At 44.4% G+C, this 13,857-nt stretch overlaps 2 protein-coding genes across 3 annotated transcripts in view; one reads left to right on the top strand and one right to left on the bottom strand.

Annotated features, from left to right (window-relative positions):
• Positions 1-13,857, bottom strand: part of LOC123770738 (mucin-2) — a 44,883-nt gene that overhangs the window by 18,029 nt on the left and 12,997 nt on the right. Inside the window, exon 1 of one of the 2 annotated variants that reach the window (XM_045762877.2) lies at positions 287-365. The exons of the other annotated variant lie outside the window; for it this stretch is intronic. The gene's annotated coding sequence lies outside the window, so the exon portion shown is untranslated. Of the gene's footprint in view, positions 1-286; positions 366-13,857 lie in introns of those variants that run through there. 2 annotated transcript variants of the gene reach the window in all.
• Positions 730-12,053, top strand: LOC123770874 (facilitated trehalose transporter Tret1). The gene is made up of 3 exons (XM_045763051.2): positions 730-2,120; positions 3,841-3,979; positions 10,828-12,053. Exons 1-3 carry the CDS (start codon positions 1,908-1,910, stop codon positions 12,051-12,053), a joined length of 1,578 nt encoding a protein of 525 aa, XP_045619007.2. The 5' UTR covers positions 730-1,907.

Raw genomic sequence — 13,857 nt, 5'->3', positions numbered from 1 at the left:
GGCAATCGATAAATAGTTCCTGTACTTCATATTAAAAACCCTGTAACTGCTAAATCAATATACTTTATTAACGGGTATGTTCAGTTTTCTAAATACATCACAAGCAATTCTTATCTCCCCATAATTTGTCTTCCTTAAATATAGCACTACACATACCTTGATGAAATTGAAGTTCATATTGTAAATGCTTCCATTACAGGTAAATCAGTATTTAAAACACTGGTATCAAAATGTCTTCAGAATCTATAAATCATTTGCGCTTAGGCAATCAGAAATGTTTACTTACCGACTTAGTCAGAATCTTTGACAATATCCGAGTACTAGCAAGACTTTGGAGCCTTCAAACTCCAAGCTCGCATATAACACTATGGAAGCCTCATGAAACACCAAACTCTCATATAAATAGTTCTTCGACAACTTTCAGTAATGAGTCCCGATTACTACACATATATTACTTCCAACTATATTACTATACAATGTATATAATATATATATATATATAAGCTATATATATATTATATATATATATATATATATATATATATATATATATATATATATATATATATATATATATATATTATATATATATATATATATAATCAACTTTTCACGAATTGGCTAATAGGCTGAATATTTTATGTTGCACGGTACACCCTAGTAAAATGCTTCCCATATTAGTAATTCTGTAGTGCGGATTCAGGCATTTACCAAAAAAACTAACACCACCCTATATAAATACAAGTATTGTATTAATCTGCCACTATTTGTGTTACATTGATGAAACTTGCATGATAACGCAACCCGTTCTCGCACTTTCGATAACGATACATCCAAACGCCAAATATTAAGATAACATCTAAAAAGAAGGAAGAGATATTTACAGAATAAAGAAATTATCTGTATTAAAAAATATTTAGCAATTTAAACAGACTGATCTGAACGTCCAAAAAATTACGATGCGTGTGTGAAATGTGTAATTAGTCTTGGGCCTTGCCACATCATGGACTAGGCCTCTTACACAAAGTTAAACTTGACCTAGTTTCCTTACCTAACAGACTGCGGGGGAAAGGAAAAAGCAAATTCGAAGGTAGTCTTTACCAAAATTGTAAATAGAAATAATGGTCGCTTATCATTACCCTGTTAAGAAAATGACGTCACGTGTGATGACCTCTTTATTATAGCAGTCATGAGATGCAGCAGCACACCCGCCTGGATGGCGTCCCTCCGAGCCAGTCTTAACACAGTACCTGTTCCCACCAGTCCTTACACCGTGCTCTCTGCCTTAAGAATCTAATATAGCTTACTATTTTTTTCGTTAGGAGTAAATAAGACTTTCCCAGGTACCGCTTCCAGTGGCGCTCAACATCTGCAGCGTAACATCTACCTTAGGAGAAGCTTATTATAAGAGCTGTCCGCCATTATTCTTCATCAAATTTGTCTAGCAGACTCTCAACGCTCGCAAGAATAACCAGGTTTTAATTTATTTCATATCCAGTTCTTGGTTTTGTCCTTCCAGAAAATCTTTAAACGCTCGTCCGTCATCTCAAGATCAACTTCTAGCCGTATAAGGATTTCTGAACTCTGGTACTCCAGTATTTTGAGTTTATTTTTTAATTACATTCGGCCGAACCTCTAAACGCCATCCACCCTCTTAATACTATTACCTTAATCTAAAAACTGGTATACAACTTTATAGTAGTCAAATCCCAAGTTCCAATATACCAAATGAGATAATAAACAATCTTCCAACGAATAACTTCACAAACGTAATTATTCTATTACAAAACTGCGATGCAACCTTGGTTGTTCATGCACTGTGCTTCTCTTGTAAGGAACATGTTATAGATTTGTATTAACCATATAAAAATTACAAAAAAATCACAGGAACGCATGAAGTTAACATTATGAAGTACGACTTAGAGGAAGCTAGTGGGAATTCCTCGTCATCTACCTGCCAAACTATATGCTACAAGAAGGAAGAAACTACCTATGGTCCTTCAGCTCAGACAGCAGAGTCCACGAGAAGTGTAACTGCGAACAGCCAACAGACCTCGCCCGAGGGACACTCCCGCCAAAACTTGCTTCATGAAGACTCTAGGCCTGCGATAGCCCCCCAGGTATGCATTACTGTTTTAATGTTGTTAAACACGTATTCACGCAGGTTTCATGCATATTTAAATTGAAGTCTGAGGAAATCTCTTAAAGTTTCTTACTCTCAATTACTTATCACCCAATTTGACTTACTTCTTACCAACGCTAACGAACTTTTCGTTAACATTTATTTGAATATACTTTTTTCACTAATGGCATTTACACATTCAAAATAACTGCATCCCAAAACAAAATCTATATTACAGTAACTAAAAATTATCTTCTTGGATCCATCACCATTATTTAATATTTTACGTTATCATCTGCCTTGAGCAGCATCATCCAACGTATTGCAAATTTTTCAGTGCAGGAAATATAACCAATTTGTATTTCTAATTTGTTCTTTTAATCTATCTGTATAAGATTGAGTGTTCAAGGTTGGAGGCCTGCCACTTGGCCCTAACCTCACACAACTATTTGAATGGCAATTGGTAATCATTTTTTTTTTAATCTCATAGGGTGGTCGCTGCTAGGCTCCTCCCCCCCCCTCTCCTGACCTTCACACCCTCCTCCCAACCTCCGCTTCCTCTTCATGAAATCAGTTGGCAAGAAATGTGCAACAAAATGTGTGTAGAATTTAGCCTTTGTTTAAATAACAGTTTATTTAGATATTGACATGCACATGAAATGTTCAGAAGATAGATTTGCATTCCGGTGCACAACCTTCTTATTACAGCGATGTAGATAGTAATGGAGTGAAAATGGTTACAGTGATAGGTATATATTAAATTTATTCCACGTTTATGACAAACAGAGCCATGCTGTTTTTATAACAGTTTACTAGAGGGGAACCCAGCCGGGTCCGGGTCTGAGTTTCTCTCTTCAGCCTTCTCTCCCCACTCTGTTATCCCCCTCTCCTCTCACTCCCCAAATTTCATCCTCTCACCCTCGCCTTACCATTATTCCTTCGTCCTACCTCCCCCATTCATCATCTCCGTTTTCTACCTGTTCCCTCATCATCTTATCTTGCCTCATATAATATTCAATGATTGGCACAAGCTTTTTTTAAGCTTAATATTCATTAATTTCTTTAAAATATAAACACGTACATTATGAATCAAATTTATAAATTTCGACAAACATTTCTGTTACTATTAATACTGCTGTTAGTATTACTATTGTCATTACTTCAATATTATTTTACCAATATATACCACCTCTTAAATTGTAAGCTAAGTGTCTTTTTAATTTATGTATAAAGATAAAATGTTGATTTACACTGTTGTACAGCTCTTCAGCCCAGCCAGAACTGAAACCATTTGTAAAAGTTGTTACTGACGAAGCCTCCGATTCCGACTAGGTATAATACTTATCCCTCTTCCCATTTTTTTTTTTTATTTGTTTATTGAAGAGTTCTTTTTTGTACAGCCACTAGAACGCGTAGCATTTCGGGCAAGTCATTATCCTATATTCCCAGGAATACGACCCCACCAAATCGTTTAACAACCAGGTATCTATTTTTTACTGTTGGGTAAACAGAGGCTACTGTTAAGGATTGACGCCCAGTAAATCTTACACAGGATACGAACCTGGGAAGACAAAGCGCTCGCGAAACGCCAGGCGAGTGTCTTAACCACTACACCACGAGGTAGTTAAGAGAGTAAGTTCAACTTTCTAAGAAAGTTTCTTAGAAAGTTTAAGAAACTTTCTAAGTTAAGAAACTCTGGTCTACTTTTCTTTACACAGGTGTTTGCAGTCCTGGTTGTGGCAACCATTAAATTAGCTGTCGGTGTGATAATGGGATTTTCAGGGATCACGCTGCCACTGATGACGGATCCGGAAACACACGACCTCTTCCTGAACTCGTCAGAAGCAACTCTCTTTGGTAGGAAGACCCTGATGATACAATACGTTCACCAGGTTGGCTGTGACTGGTCATCGTACAGTACGCCTACCAGGGTGACTGTGTGCCAAATTTTACCCATTATATCTATATTATTATCTAAGAAATGTATTATTTTTAAATCATATATAAATTACATCAAAATCAATATCAAAATCATCTCAAAATCACTACAGATTCATTATACATCTGGATCCTAGATGACAATGTCACTATGATCACGGAGAACATAGGGCCCTATAGGTGCCTACGTGACTGTACAGGATTTCTCAAAGATCTAGAAGCTTCGAGAAGAATATCTTAATTAAAAAAGTATTGGAACATTCAATCAATTTCCAGTACGGATTAGATCACATCTTTAATAAGAATTAATAGTACAAGCAAGTACTACTTATAATCTTTAGAGTCCACCATGAGCTGCCGTGAGGTACAGACGTGTCGTCTGGCCTCTGGTAGTTTGGGGTGTTTGCCGTTTTCGTCGCCAGGGGGTGTGGGCGTCTTTGCCCCCCCCCCCCCCTGCTGTTGTTGCCTGGCTGCTGTTGACGTAGCGAGCTTGCCATGGGTAGCCCCCCCTTCCTCCTGTTAAGCGTGTGAACTATGTGGGCCTGGAATTCACTGGTTGTGCTGGATATGCGGATATAGAGATGGTTATGTGCGACATGCTCCGTATCCCTGTGATGGCCATTTACGGTATTGAGCTTGTAACTGCCCACCGGGTTGTTATCAAGTTCGTGAAGGAGGAGGAGTATCGTGACTTCCTCCGTCGTTACGAAGGGCGTTCGTTGCAGTTGCCAGGTGGTGCCGGCTCTGTGTCCATCTCGGACCGTAGTGGTGCCCTGACTTATGTCAGTGTGCATGGGGCGCCCCTGGAGTTTCCCGAGGACCTTCTCCGACGTTACTTTCAGCGGTCTGGAGCGGTCGTCAGTGTGCGGGTGAACACGCTCTCCTCAGGGAGGTATGCAGGTAGGCGGACGAACATTCGCACCTTAGGGATGCGCCTGCGGTCGGATATTCCATCTTCGGTCCAGCTTCTGGGGTACAACGTCCGGGTGTACTATGCCCAGCAACCTCGTACCTGTTTCCGGTATGGCCTGTTGGGGCATCAGGCTGCCGGGTGCGATGCGGCTCTGGGTGCTTCAGTCAACTTGTTCCGGGAAGAGGATTTCCCGCCGCTCCCTCTGGACGAGGACTCCAGGGGTGAGGAGGTGAACGTCCCGTTAGTTGCTGAGGCTCCCCCAGCGTCGCCCGACGTTCCCCAGATTGTCGCTGACCCTCCTCCGGATGTTGCAGTACCGTCGGATGTTACTCCTGCTCCTGTCACTAACCCTGCTGCTCCCTGTGAGGCATCGCCATCTGCTCACCCGTCTTCAGCTGCTGCGCCTGGCCCTGCACCCTCGCCTCGGGTCCCGTCTGTGCTGGGTGCTGGGGTGGCTGTGGGGCCCCCTTGATGTGTGTGGTCCGGTTGCCCCATGGTCGAGGCTGCTGCCGTTCTGCGGCGGGCGTCCGTTCGTCCGGCTAGTGGTGCCCGTGTTTCTGGGACCGCTTCCGGCTCCGACGATCTCAGGCCGGTGCCCAAACATTCCAGGCGTTCGTCGTCTGCCTGGGCCGATGTTGGGGAATTTAGTGACTGTGGGTCTTCGGGTGTGGATTGAGTGGTTCCGGATGCGTCGCTGGCTCCGCAGTTAGTGGTGGCGGAAGTCCATGTGCCTGCTGACAATGGTGTCCGTGTCTCGGATGTGCCTGCTGTTCCTTCTCCATCGGAGGCCTCTCCGCGGTGGAGCGTGGTGGCCTCCGCTGCCGGGGATGATAGGGTTGGGCGTGGCCTGGTGGTGACCTTGCGGAAGGATGTGCGCAGCTCGGTTTCCTGGCAGTCGTCGAGTGGTGTGCCGTGGACGCTGGTGCCCCTGTGGTGGTGCCTTCTGTCCGGCTCCCTCCTCTGAGGAAGTACGTTGGGGGCTTGGGGGACGTGTTACCAGTCTGTGATGCCGTTGGGTCACTGGTTGCGGATTGCTGCGTTACCGGTCTGCGAGGAGGCGCTGACCTTTCAGGATGGGGCAGTTCCATTGGTGTGGGAGCGTGTGCCGATCACTCGGGTCAGGAGTTTTTTTTTTTTTTTTTTTTTTTTTTTTATTTTTATTTTTACATGCAAGCCTGCGTATAATGTACAATAAAAACAGAACAAATATAACATAGAACAAAAGAACAAAGCACACACATGAACAATGACAAAGGAACAAATCAAGAAGACGACCAGCCAGAAGGGCTGACCACAAAACAAAAAATGCATATACAAACATAAATATAAACACAGCGTAATACAAACATAAGGGAAGCATAGAGGCGAGAAACAGACAAAACAAGTCTGCTAACACCTCAAACACATAATGCACACATAACAAAGAGCACACCCCAACAGCCTGAAGGGCACACAATATGACAAGCAAGCGCACACGACATCCACAACCGAACACACAAACGCACAGGAACCGCACACCCCCCCACTAGCCATACAAGAAAACCCACAATACAAACCGGAGCACGCAGGAACCGGGAAACAATACCCACCCCACTCACATACACACCCCACAACCAGGCAACACAAAATACATAGAAATCACTTGCGAGGAACCTCGTGAGAAATGTACTTCTCCGGGAAAAGATCATAAGGATATTTCGCCTTGTAAGCTTCCCAGACTAGATCTTCAAGGTCGGTAGGGTTTTCGACCCCCCGCGCTCGAGCGGGTATCATAAACTCGGGAACATCTATATCTGGCGGCATCGGCCAATGCCTAAGGTCACTGACGCAAGTCGCATAACGAGGCCGGGGAGCGCCAACCACGCCCTTCGAGGAAGCAGATGACACCGGAGAAGCAGACGAGGGTCGCCGAACCTGCCACGCCTTCGTCATCGGAGCAGGTGTCGGACGCTGAGACGATAGCACTTCCACGGATACCGCAGGAGACACGGAAGGGACTGCAGGAAACGGAAGAGGCGGCAAGACCGCTGCCGAGGAAACGGGTAACGAGGAAGGAGCCACAGAACATCCAGAGCGAGCATCCTTTCTCAACATCACTACCAGGCCACCCCGCTCACCACCAACTACAGCAGGGGGAACCACCGCCCACGAAGAACCGGAGCCATCCGACGCAGGCAACGCACCTGAAGCAGGACCCTCGGACACCGGACCAGAGGTTGAGGCCGAAACGCCGGCACCGGCATCCTCAGGCAAGTGTACCTCCGCCACCACCGTAGTGTGCACCACATCCGGAGCCACGCCACCGTCAACGGAAGGACGACACTCGTCGAATTCGCCAACATCAGCCCACGCAGAAGAACGCCGGGAACGCTTAGGCTCGGGCCGCACATCATCAGACCCGGAGGCAGACTCAGCGACCCGCGCAGCACCAACCGAGCGAACCGACGCACGCCGCAGCACGGCAGCCTCCTCAACCACACGGGGCACCAGGCCAGGCACAGGAGGGAATTCTGGATCCACCTCAGCTCCCAGCACAGCCGGGACAGACGGCGAGGGTGCAGGGACCGGGACAGACACAGCAGAGGAAGAACTGGAAGACGAGGGGACCGAGCAAACGGCAGGCGAAAGAGGCTCAGGGACACCAGCTGGAGCACTAGGCGAGGACACAACCTCCAGAGGAGATGCGGCAACAACAGGGGGCGCAACAGGCGGAGCAACAGCTGCTACAGAGGGCACCTCCTCAGCCGAAGAGACGTCCATACCCACCGAATCATCCCCCACAGGAAGGGGCGGAAAATCCTCCTCACTGAAGAGGTTCACTGGTGCAACAGGAGGCGCAGAACAGTCAGCAGCCTGATGGCCCAAAAGACCACAACGATAACACGTCCGCGGCTGACGGGCGTAAAACACCCGAACGTTGAACCCCATAAGGCGCACAGAGGACGGAATATCCGCCCGGAGTCTCATGCCCAGGGTGCGAATGTTAGACCTCACACCCTTAAGAGGACTAGAAGACACCACGTTCACTCTCACACTAACAACTGCGCCAAACCGCCCGAAATACCGCCGTAGCAGAGCCTCTGGAAACTCCAAGGGAGCCCCATGCACACTGATGTAAGTAAGTGCACCACTTCTATCCGAGAGGGTGACAGTGCCCGCACCATCCGGCAGGGGCAGAGTCCGCCCCTCGTATCGCCGGAGAAAATCGCGATACGCCACCTCCTCTGCAAACTTCACAATTGCCCTACGGGCCGTTACCAACTCGACCCCATAAATCGCAAACACAGGGACAGAGAGCATTTCACAAGCCAGGGCAATCTCCGGGTAACCAGCCCGCACAGAGAACTCTAGTCCCACAGACTGAGCCCGGACGACTGGGGGTAGAGGGACCCCCATCGTAACGCCACGTCAGCACAGGCGAGCAGAGACACACCCGCCCCCAACCGGCCGAAACGGGCAAACAACACCAAACTGCTGGAGCGCCGATGCAACACGTCCGCCCCTTACCGAAGCAAGGGCCAGACCCTCGGGTCAGGAGTGATACCATTTGGGTACCCTGTTTGCGGGCGTTTGTTGCCGATGTCCCGGATGATATGGCGTTCCCGATGGATGGTCAGGGCCCTTGGCAGTGGTTGCGCTGGGAGGCGTTCCATGTACGGTTCCCTCGGGACGAGTTTCCGGGCAAGTATGTCAGGTGATTTTCTACTATTGTGCTTACTCTTGTACTGTGTGCCCTTCTGGCTGTTTGTTTGCCATCTGGTAGTTTGTGCCCGTGCCTCTCCCTTGTTTGTGGCGAGGCGGGTGGTTTGGTGTGTGTGCTCTTCTTCATGTATTTGTTTTTGTGTTGTTACTGTGCCCTATGTATTTTCTCTTATGCTTACGTGTTGTGATTGTCTTATTTTATTTTGTTTGTTATTGGCTTGTTGTGTGATATGCTTTCTTATTATATTTCATTTTGTTCATACTGTTGTGCTTTGTTGTCGGTCCTTCAGGCTGGCGCTTCTGTCTGTTTTGTTTCATACTGCTAAACTGTTTTAAATTGTTGCTATGTTCTTGGTTTGCTTGCTTGTTTGTGCCTATTTTCTGTTTTGTATCTTTTTGTGTTTTTATCCTGCATTTTCTGTAACCTTTCCAGTTTTGGTAATTGTTGTTTTGCCGGTCCTTCTGGCCGGCGGTTTCTTGTTTTGTATTGTTATGTTTCAATTTGTTGTTTTAATGTAATTTAACTTGCATGCTTGCATGTAAAAAAAAAAATAAAAAAAACTTATAATCTTACATCTAATTATATTCTAATCACATCTTATCTCAATCATATGTCTAGACAGTAAAAATAATAAATCAATATGTATTGAAGGCTACCCTCCCCACAAGGGGGGAAGGAGCCAAACTAGGGAGTGAAGCGACCTACAGGGGCACCCCGGGGCAGAACCCCCCCCCCCCCCCCGTGTTTACAAACAGTGAACAAGTGATACGGTGCCTTACGAACATTATTTGGTAAAGGACACCACAATAACATAACACATCTTTATCACCAGTGATTACTCTCTAGAACTGGGGGAGTACCTGGACAATATCTACAAGGAAAATTTCTAGTACATTATCTAAAGAGTGTAGAGTGGAGCTCACCCACCTGATACCACCTCCATCATCACCACCTATCTTAGCCTACTGCAAACGCAATTAAGGACATAATCAATTAGCATCGCTACTAGAACAATATACAACAAAGCTGTGAAATAAAATATAGTGCTTGAACTTTACAGGAGAGAGTTATCAGTCTGGCCACTTGTCAGACGGCACTCGGCATTCAGTCATAAGTATATTGAATGTTATTTGGTATATTAATTGGCCTATTGTATGCTTGTGTAACTTTAATATATCCAATAAGTCTGTTTGTCGTTACATGGTGAAGCAACGCCTCATATTTCAGTAAGTTTTATTAATACAGTAACGACTGAACCTCTTTTCAGTAAAAAGACACTCATGAGATTCAGAATCTCATGAGTGTCCCCTTGTCTAAGAAAAGTCAAGTCAAGCTTAACTGGATCTCTTCATATAAACTGAATATATTTGTATATAATTGATAATATACATTAAGTTAATAATTGCTTGCTTAGCTATCTTTAATTTATAATATAAGTTTATCATATTGAATATAACCTCTTGTCCTTAGTTAATAGTACTTTGACCACATTTAAGGTCATTTGTCCACATATTCAAATATATCATACTTCTACAATAAATTGTTGTGATTATTAGTATAGAAAATATTGGCTGTTATAGTTATGGTGCAAGGACAGACTGTGTACATGTTTAGATCCCTGATTTAAACAGAACCAGTGTTCATTTATAGAACTGAATTATTAAATCTTATCCTTGTATTAACAATACAAGCTGATGTGAGAAACTTGTCTCCAGGTGAATTGTGGATCTTCAATCAACTTCTCCATTCATCCTTAGGGACCCCACCTGCCCCTTACAGCCCACAGTGTCATTAGGAAAAGAGGAGCTAGGATTTATGACCCTAGCTAGTGACTTTAGTTGAATTAATTTTGCATACAGTAATTTTTAATTTAGTACAGTACAAGTCCCTAGTAGTTCTCCTAATGTATTAATCCCAATAGGTTATCCCACAGACTGAGCATTCCTGCCACCATTATTTCTTACTGGAGAGTGGCTATAAACTTATGGTATATCACGTAGAATAATATTAATTTGTTTACATACTCACAAGGATATTGAACTTACTATATAATTCAATATATCAGAAGACATCGCGTTTTTTCTCAAAATATATCTGTATTATTTGTTCAAGGAGTAGTTATTGTACTAAAAATCCGTAACACCATTGCAGGAAGCCTCGTGAACCTGGGAGGTACTATTGGGTTTGTTGTGTGTGGACCTCTGTTGGTGAACCTTGGTCGACGACTGACCCTCCTCCTGACCCTACCCTTCCTCGTGGCTTCCTGGCTCGCACTCGCTCTCTCCGACAGTGTTTGGCTGCTCCTGACAAGTCGGACCATCCTGGGTGTTATTATGAGCATCCTGGACTCTGGTACAGGTCTATACATCGCCGAAATCGCTCACAAGAACGTACGTGGAACTCTCGCTGGAGCTACTGCACTTGCTAAACAAAGTGGTAGTTTAATGGCAGCTGCCCTAGGAATTTCGAAGCTCGATTGGCGACAAATGGGCTTGGTTTACTGCGGTTTATCTGCAATTCCTTTCTTCGGCCTCCTCCTCTTGCCGAACTCCCCCCGCTGGCTTGTTTCTCAGGGCCGCGTTACTGAAGCTCGGAAAGCTCTTAACTTTTTCAGAGGTAAGCATTATGACTCTGAAGAAGAGTTAAAAGGCATCACACAACACGCTGGAGAATCTAGGAGGGGTGACAGCTCTTGGCAGCAAGCACGGCTAATCTTAGAACCAGCAACTCTACGCACGTTCTGTTTAGTGGCAGTTTTATTTCTCTTGATGTCATTGAATGGAAGTTTTGCTATGACAACATATTTAGTGCCTATCTTCCAATCGACGGAAATCAGCTTAGATCCATACATCACTGCCATAATATTTGGCTCCTTCAAGGTCCTTGGAGCGTTTATTCACCTCTGTATAATTGACCGAGTGGGACGTAAGCCCATATTAATACTGTCTTATTCTGTATGTTCTTTGTGTATGGCTGCTTATGGTGTATACTTGTACATAAAGGAGTCCCGGAATGTTGATAACATTTGGTGGCTCCCACTTGCTGCAGTATTTATATACATTTTATTTATCGGTATTGGACAACCGGTTTTTGCAGTATTAAGTAATGAACTATTTTCTACATCGTGTCGATCTATTACTGATTCATTAATAGGTTTAGTAATGATGTTCGGAATGTTTGTAGGATCCCAAACGTTTCCAATGACAGTAGAAGCACTGGGAGAACATGGAATGTTTTGGATCTTCAGTGGTGTGTGCGCAACATTAACCATTGTCAGCGCTGTTGCTCTGTCAGAGACACGGGGGCGCTCCCTGGAGGAGATCACAAGCAACCAGGCTTCGAACCCCAGAGGTCACAGTAACACTTTACCTCTTTAAACCCGATTTTTTTTTTTTCAAGGATATTCTTGCACGGGCCCTAAGCCTCTGGCTGGCCCACTAAGTGTTGCTTGTTTCTGTTTTAGTTGGGCGGAGTATGAGTATTTATTACTCGTATGGTCGCTTTAGTAAGATTTTGCTATATGTGTTTAACAACTTCTTCTGCTCTGTTGAATCTAAGTTGAAATCTTAATGGGTTTGTAACTGTGCACTGTGTTAGATAATGTTCCAGTGGTCTGTCGGGCATTTCTCCACAGTGTTGACATTTCCTCTCATCTTCCGGAACCTGTAAGCCTATTTCCCATGCACATGGGTATCCAAGCCTGATGCGATGTAAGTGCACTTCTGTTGCTCTACTGCTCCCTTTCATCAAACTAAGTGGTTCGTAGTTGGTTTCTTGTACCAACCTGCAGATCCTGATGTTGCAACTGCTGTGTTGTGGTCACTGTTCATCTTTTGCATTGCTCTGTTTCTAATTGCTTTCTTAATCTGTGATAGACTCTGTAGTATGTAAATGTCTACATTTCTTCTCTTAGTTGCAAGTTTTGCAGCTTCGTCTGCAATATCATTTCCTATTATTCCCACATGACTTGGCACCCAGTTGATAATTACCCGTCGGCCTTGTCGTTTGAGTGTTTGCATTAATGATATGACATTTGTGATCAGATGTATGTTATCACATATGTGTTCTTGTTGCAAGGTTTCAATGGCGGTTCTCGAATCTGTATGTATGATAACATGTTGTCGGTGTTCAGCAAGAGCATGTTCCAAAGCCTTTTGAATGGCTAGCATCTCTATTTGTAAAGTCGAACACCCATTTGAGAGCCTCCAACTATTTACAGAGTTTCCTGCTTTAACTGCAGCTCCGGTTTCTTGTCCCTGCTGGTCTACTGATCCATCTGTGAAGTAAGTGAAGCTGTCGGATGCCATGTTTGCTTCTATATGCATCTGTGCAATGTTACGTAGCAGATGAGGATTTGTCTGGTTCTTTTTTCCTTCAACAACCATAATCTTAAAGTCTGCTGGCGGAGATTCCCAAGGGGCTTGCATAACAGTCTGCATGTATTTCGTCGACACCCTTCTCAGTGACTGTGTTTGTTATATCGAATGTATTGATGGTGTTTATCGCACAATGGGTCCACCTGTTGCTATTGGAGGCTCATCTGTCCAGAGTTAGTGCTCCAGTGATTATATCTTTAAGTGAACTGATTCTAGGTCTAGTCAATATCTTGGTCAGCATGCATGCAGCGATCCCTTTTACCCTTATTTCAATCGACGTTAGCTTGGTTTCTAGTCTTAGGTTCAGTGTTTTAGTCCATCTGGGAGCTCCTGTTATGATTCGCAATGCATCGTTTTGAATAACCTCAACGTTTGCCCACTGACCAGGAGAAAGAGTGAGTAAGGCAGGCGCTGCATAAACAACTAGTGAACGAACGGCGTGTATGTAAAACATTCTTAACACTTTGTGTCCCGCTCCTAGACGGGGCCCTGTGGTTGCTCTCATTATATTTAGTCGTGATTTTGCTTTCTCCTTTAGATATTGAATTTGCTTGTTGAATGTCATTTTAGAATCTATCCACACTCCGAGATATTGATATTGTGTAACCCACTGAAGGTTAATGTCTTGAATGCGTAGGTGCCTGTCTGGAGCGTTGCCACCTAGTCTCATTGCCTTAGACTTCTGTGCAGATATTTTTAGCCCTAAAACGCTGCATTCTGATGTTACTTTATCTAATGCACCTTGTGCTTTATTTAGAAGTGAAGGACCTGTAATGACTAATGCTATATCATCAGCATAGCTTAG

The sequence above is a fragment of the Procambarus clarkii genome, chromosome 56 (genome assembly GCF_040958095.1).
Source record: "Procambarus clarkii isolate CNS0578487 chromosome 56, FALCON_Pclarkii_2.0, whole genome shotgun sequence".
In the NCBI taxonomy this organism is placed as follows: domain Eukaryota; kingdom Metazoa; phylum Arthropoda; class Malacostraca; order Decapoda; family Cambaridae; genus Procambarus; species Procambarus clarkii.
This window is presented reverse-complemented; position numbering and strand designations above follow the sequence as displayed.

Coding starts and splice junctions, on each gene's coding strand:
- LOC123770874 (XM_045763051.2), top strand. CDS start 1,908: ATGAAGTACGACTTAGAGGAAGCTAGTGGGAATTCCTCGTCATCTACC. Junction 2,121..3,840: donor GGCCTGCGATAGCCCCCCAG/GTATGCATTACT, acceptor TTCTTTACACAG/GTGTTTGCAGTCCTGGTTGT. Junction 3,980..10,827: donor GTCAGAAGCAACTCTCTTTG/GTAGGAAGACCC, acceptor ACACCATTGCAG/GAAGCCTCGTGAACCTGGGA.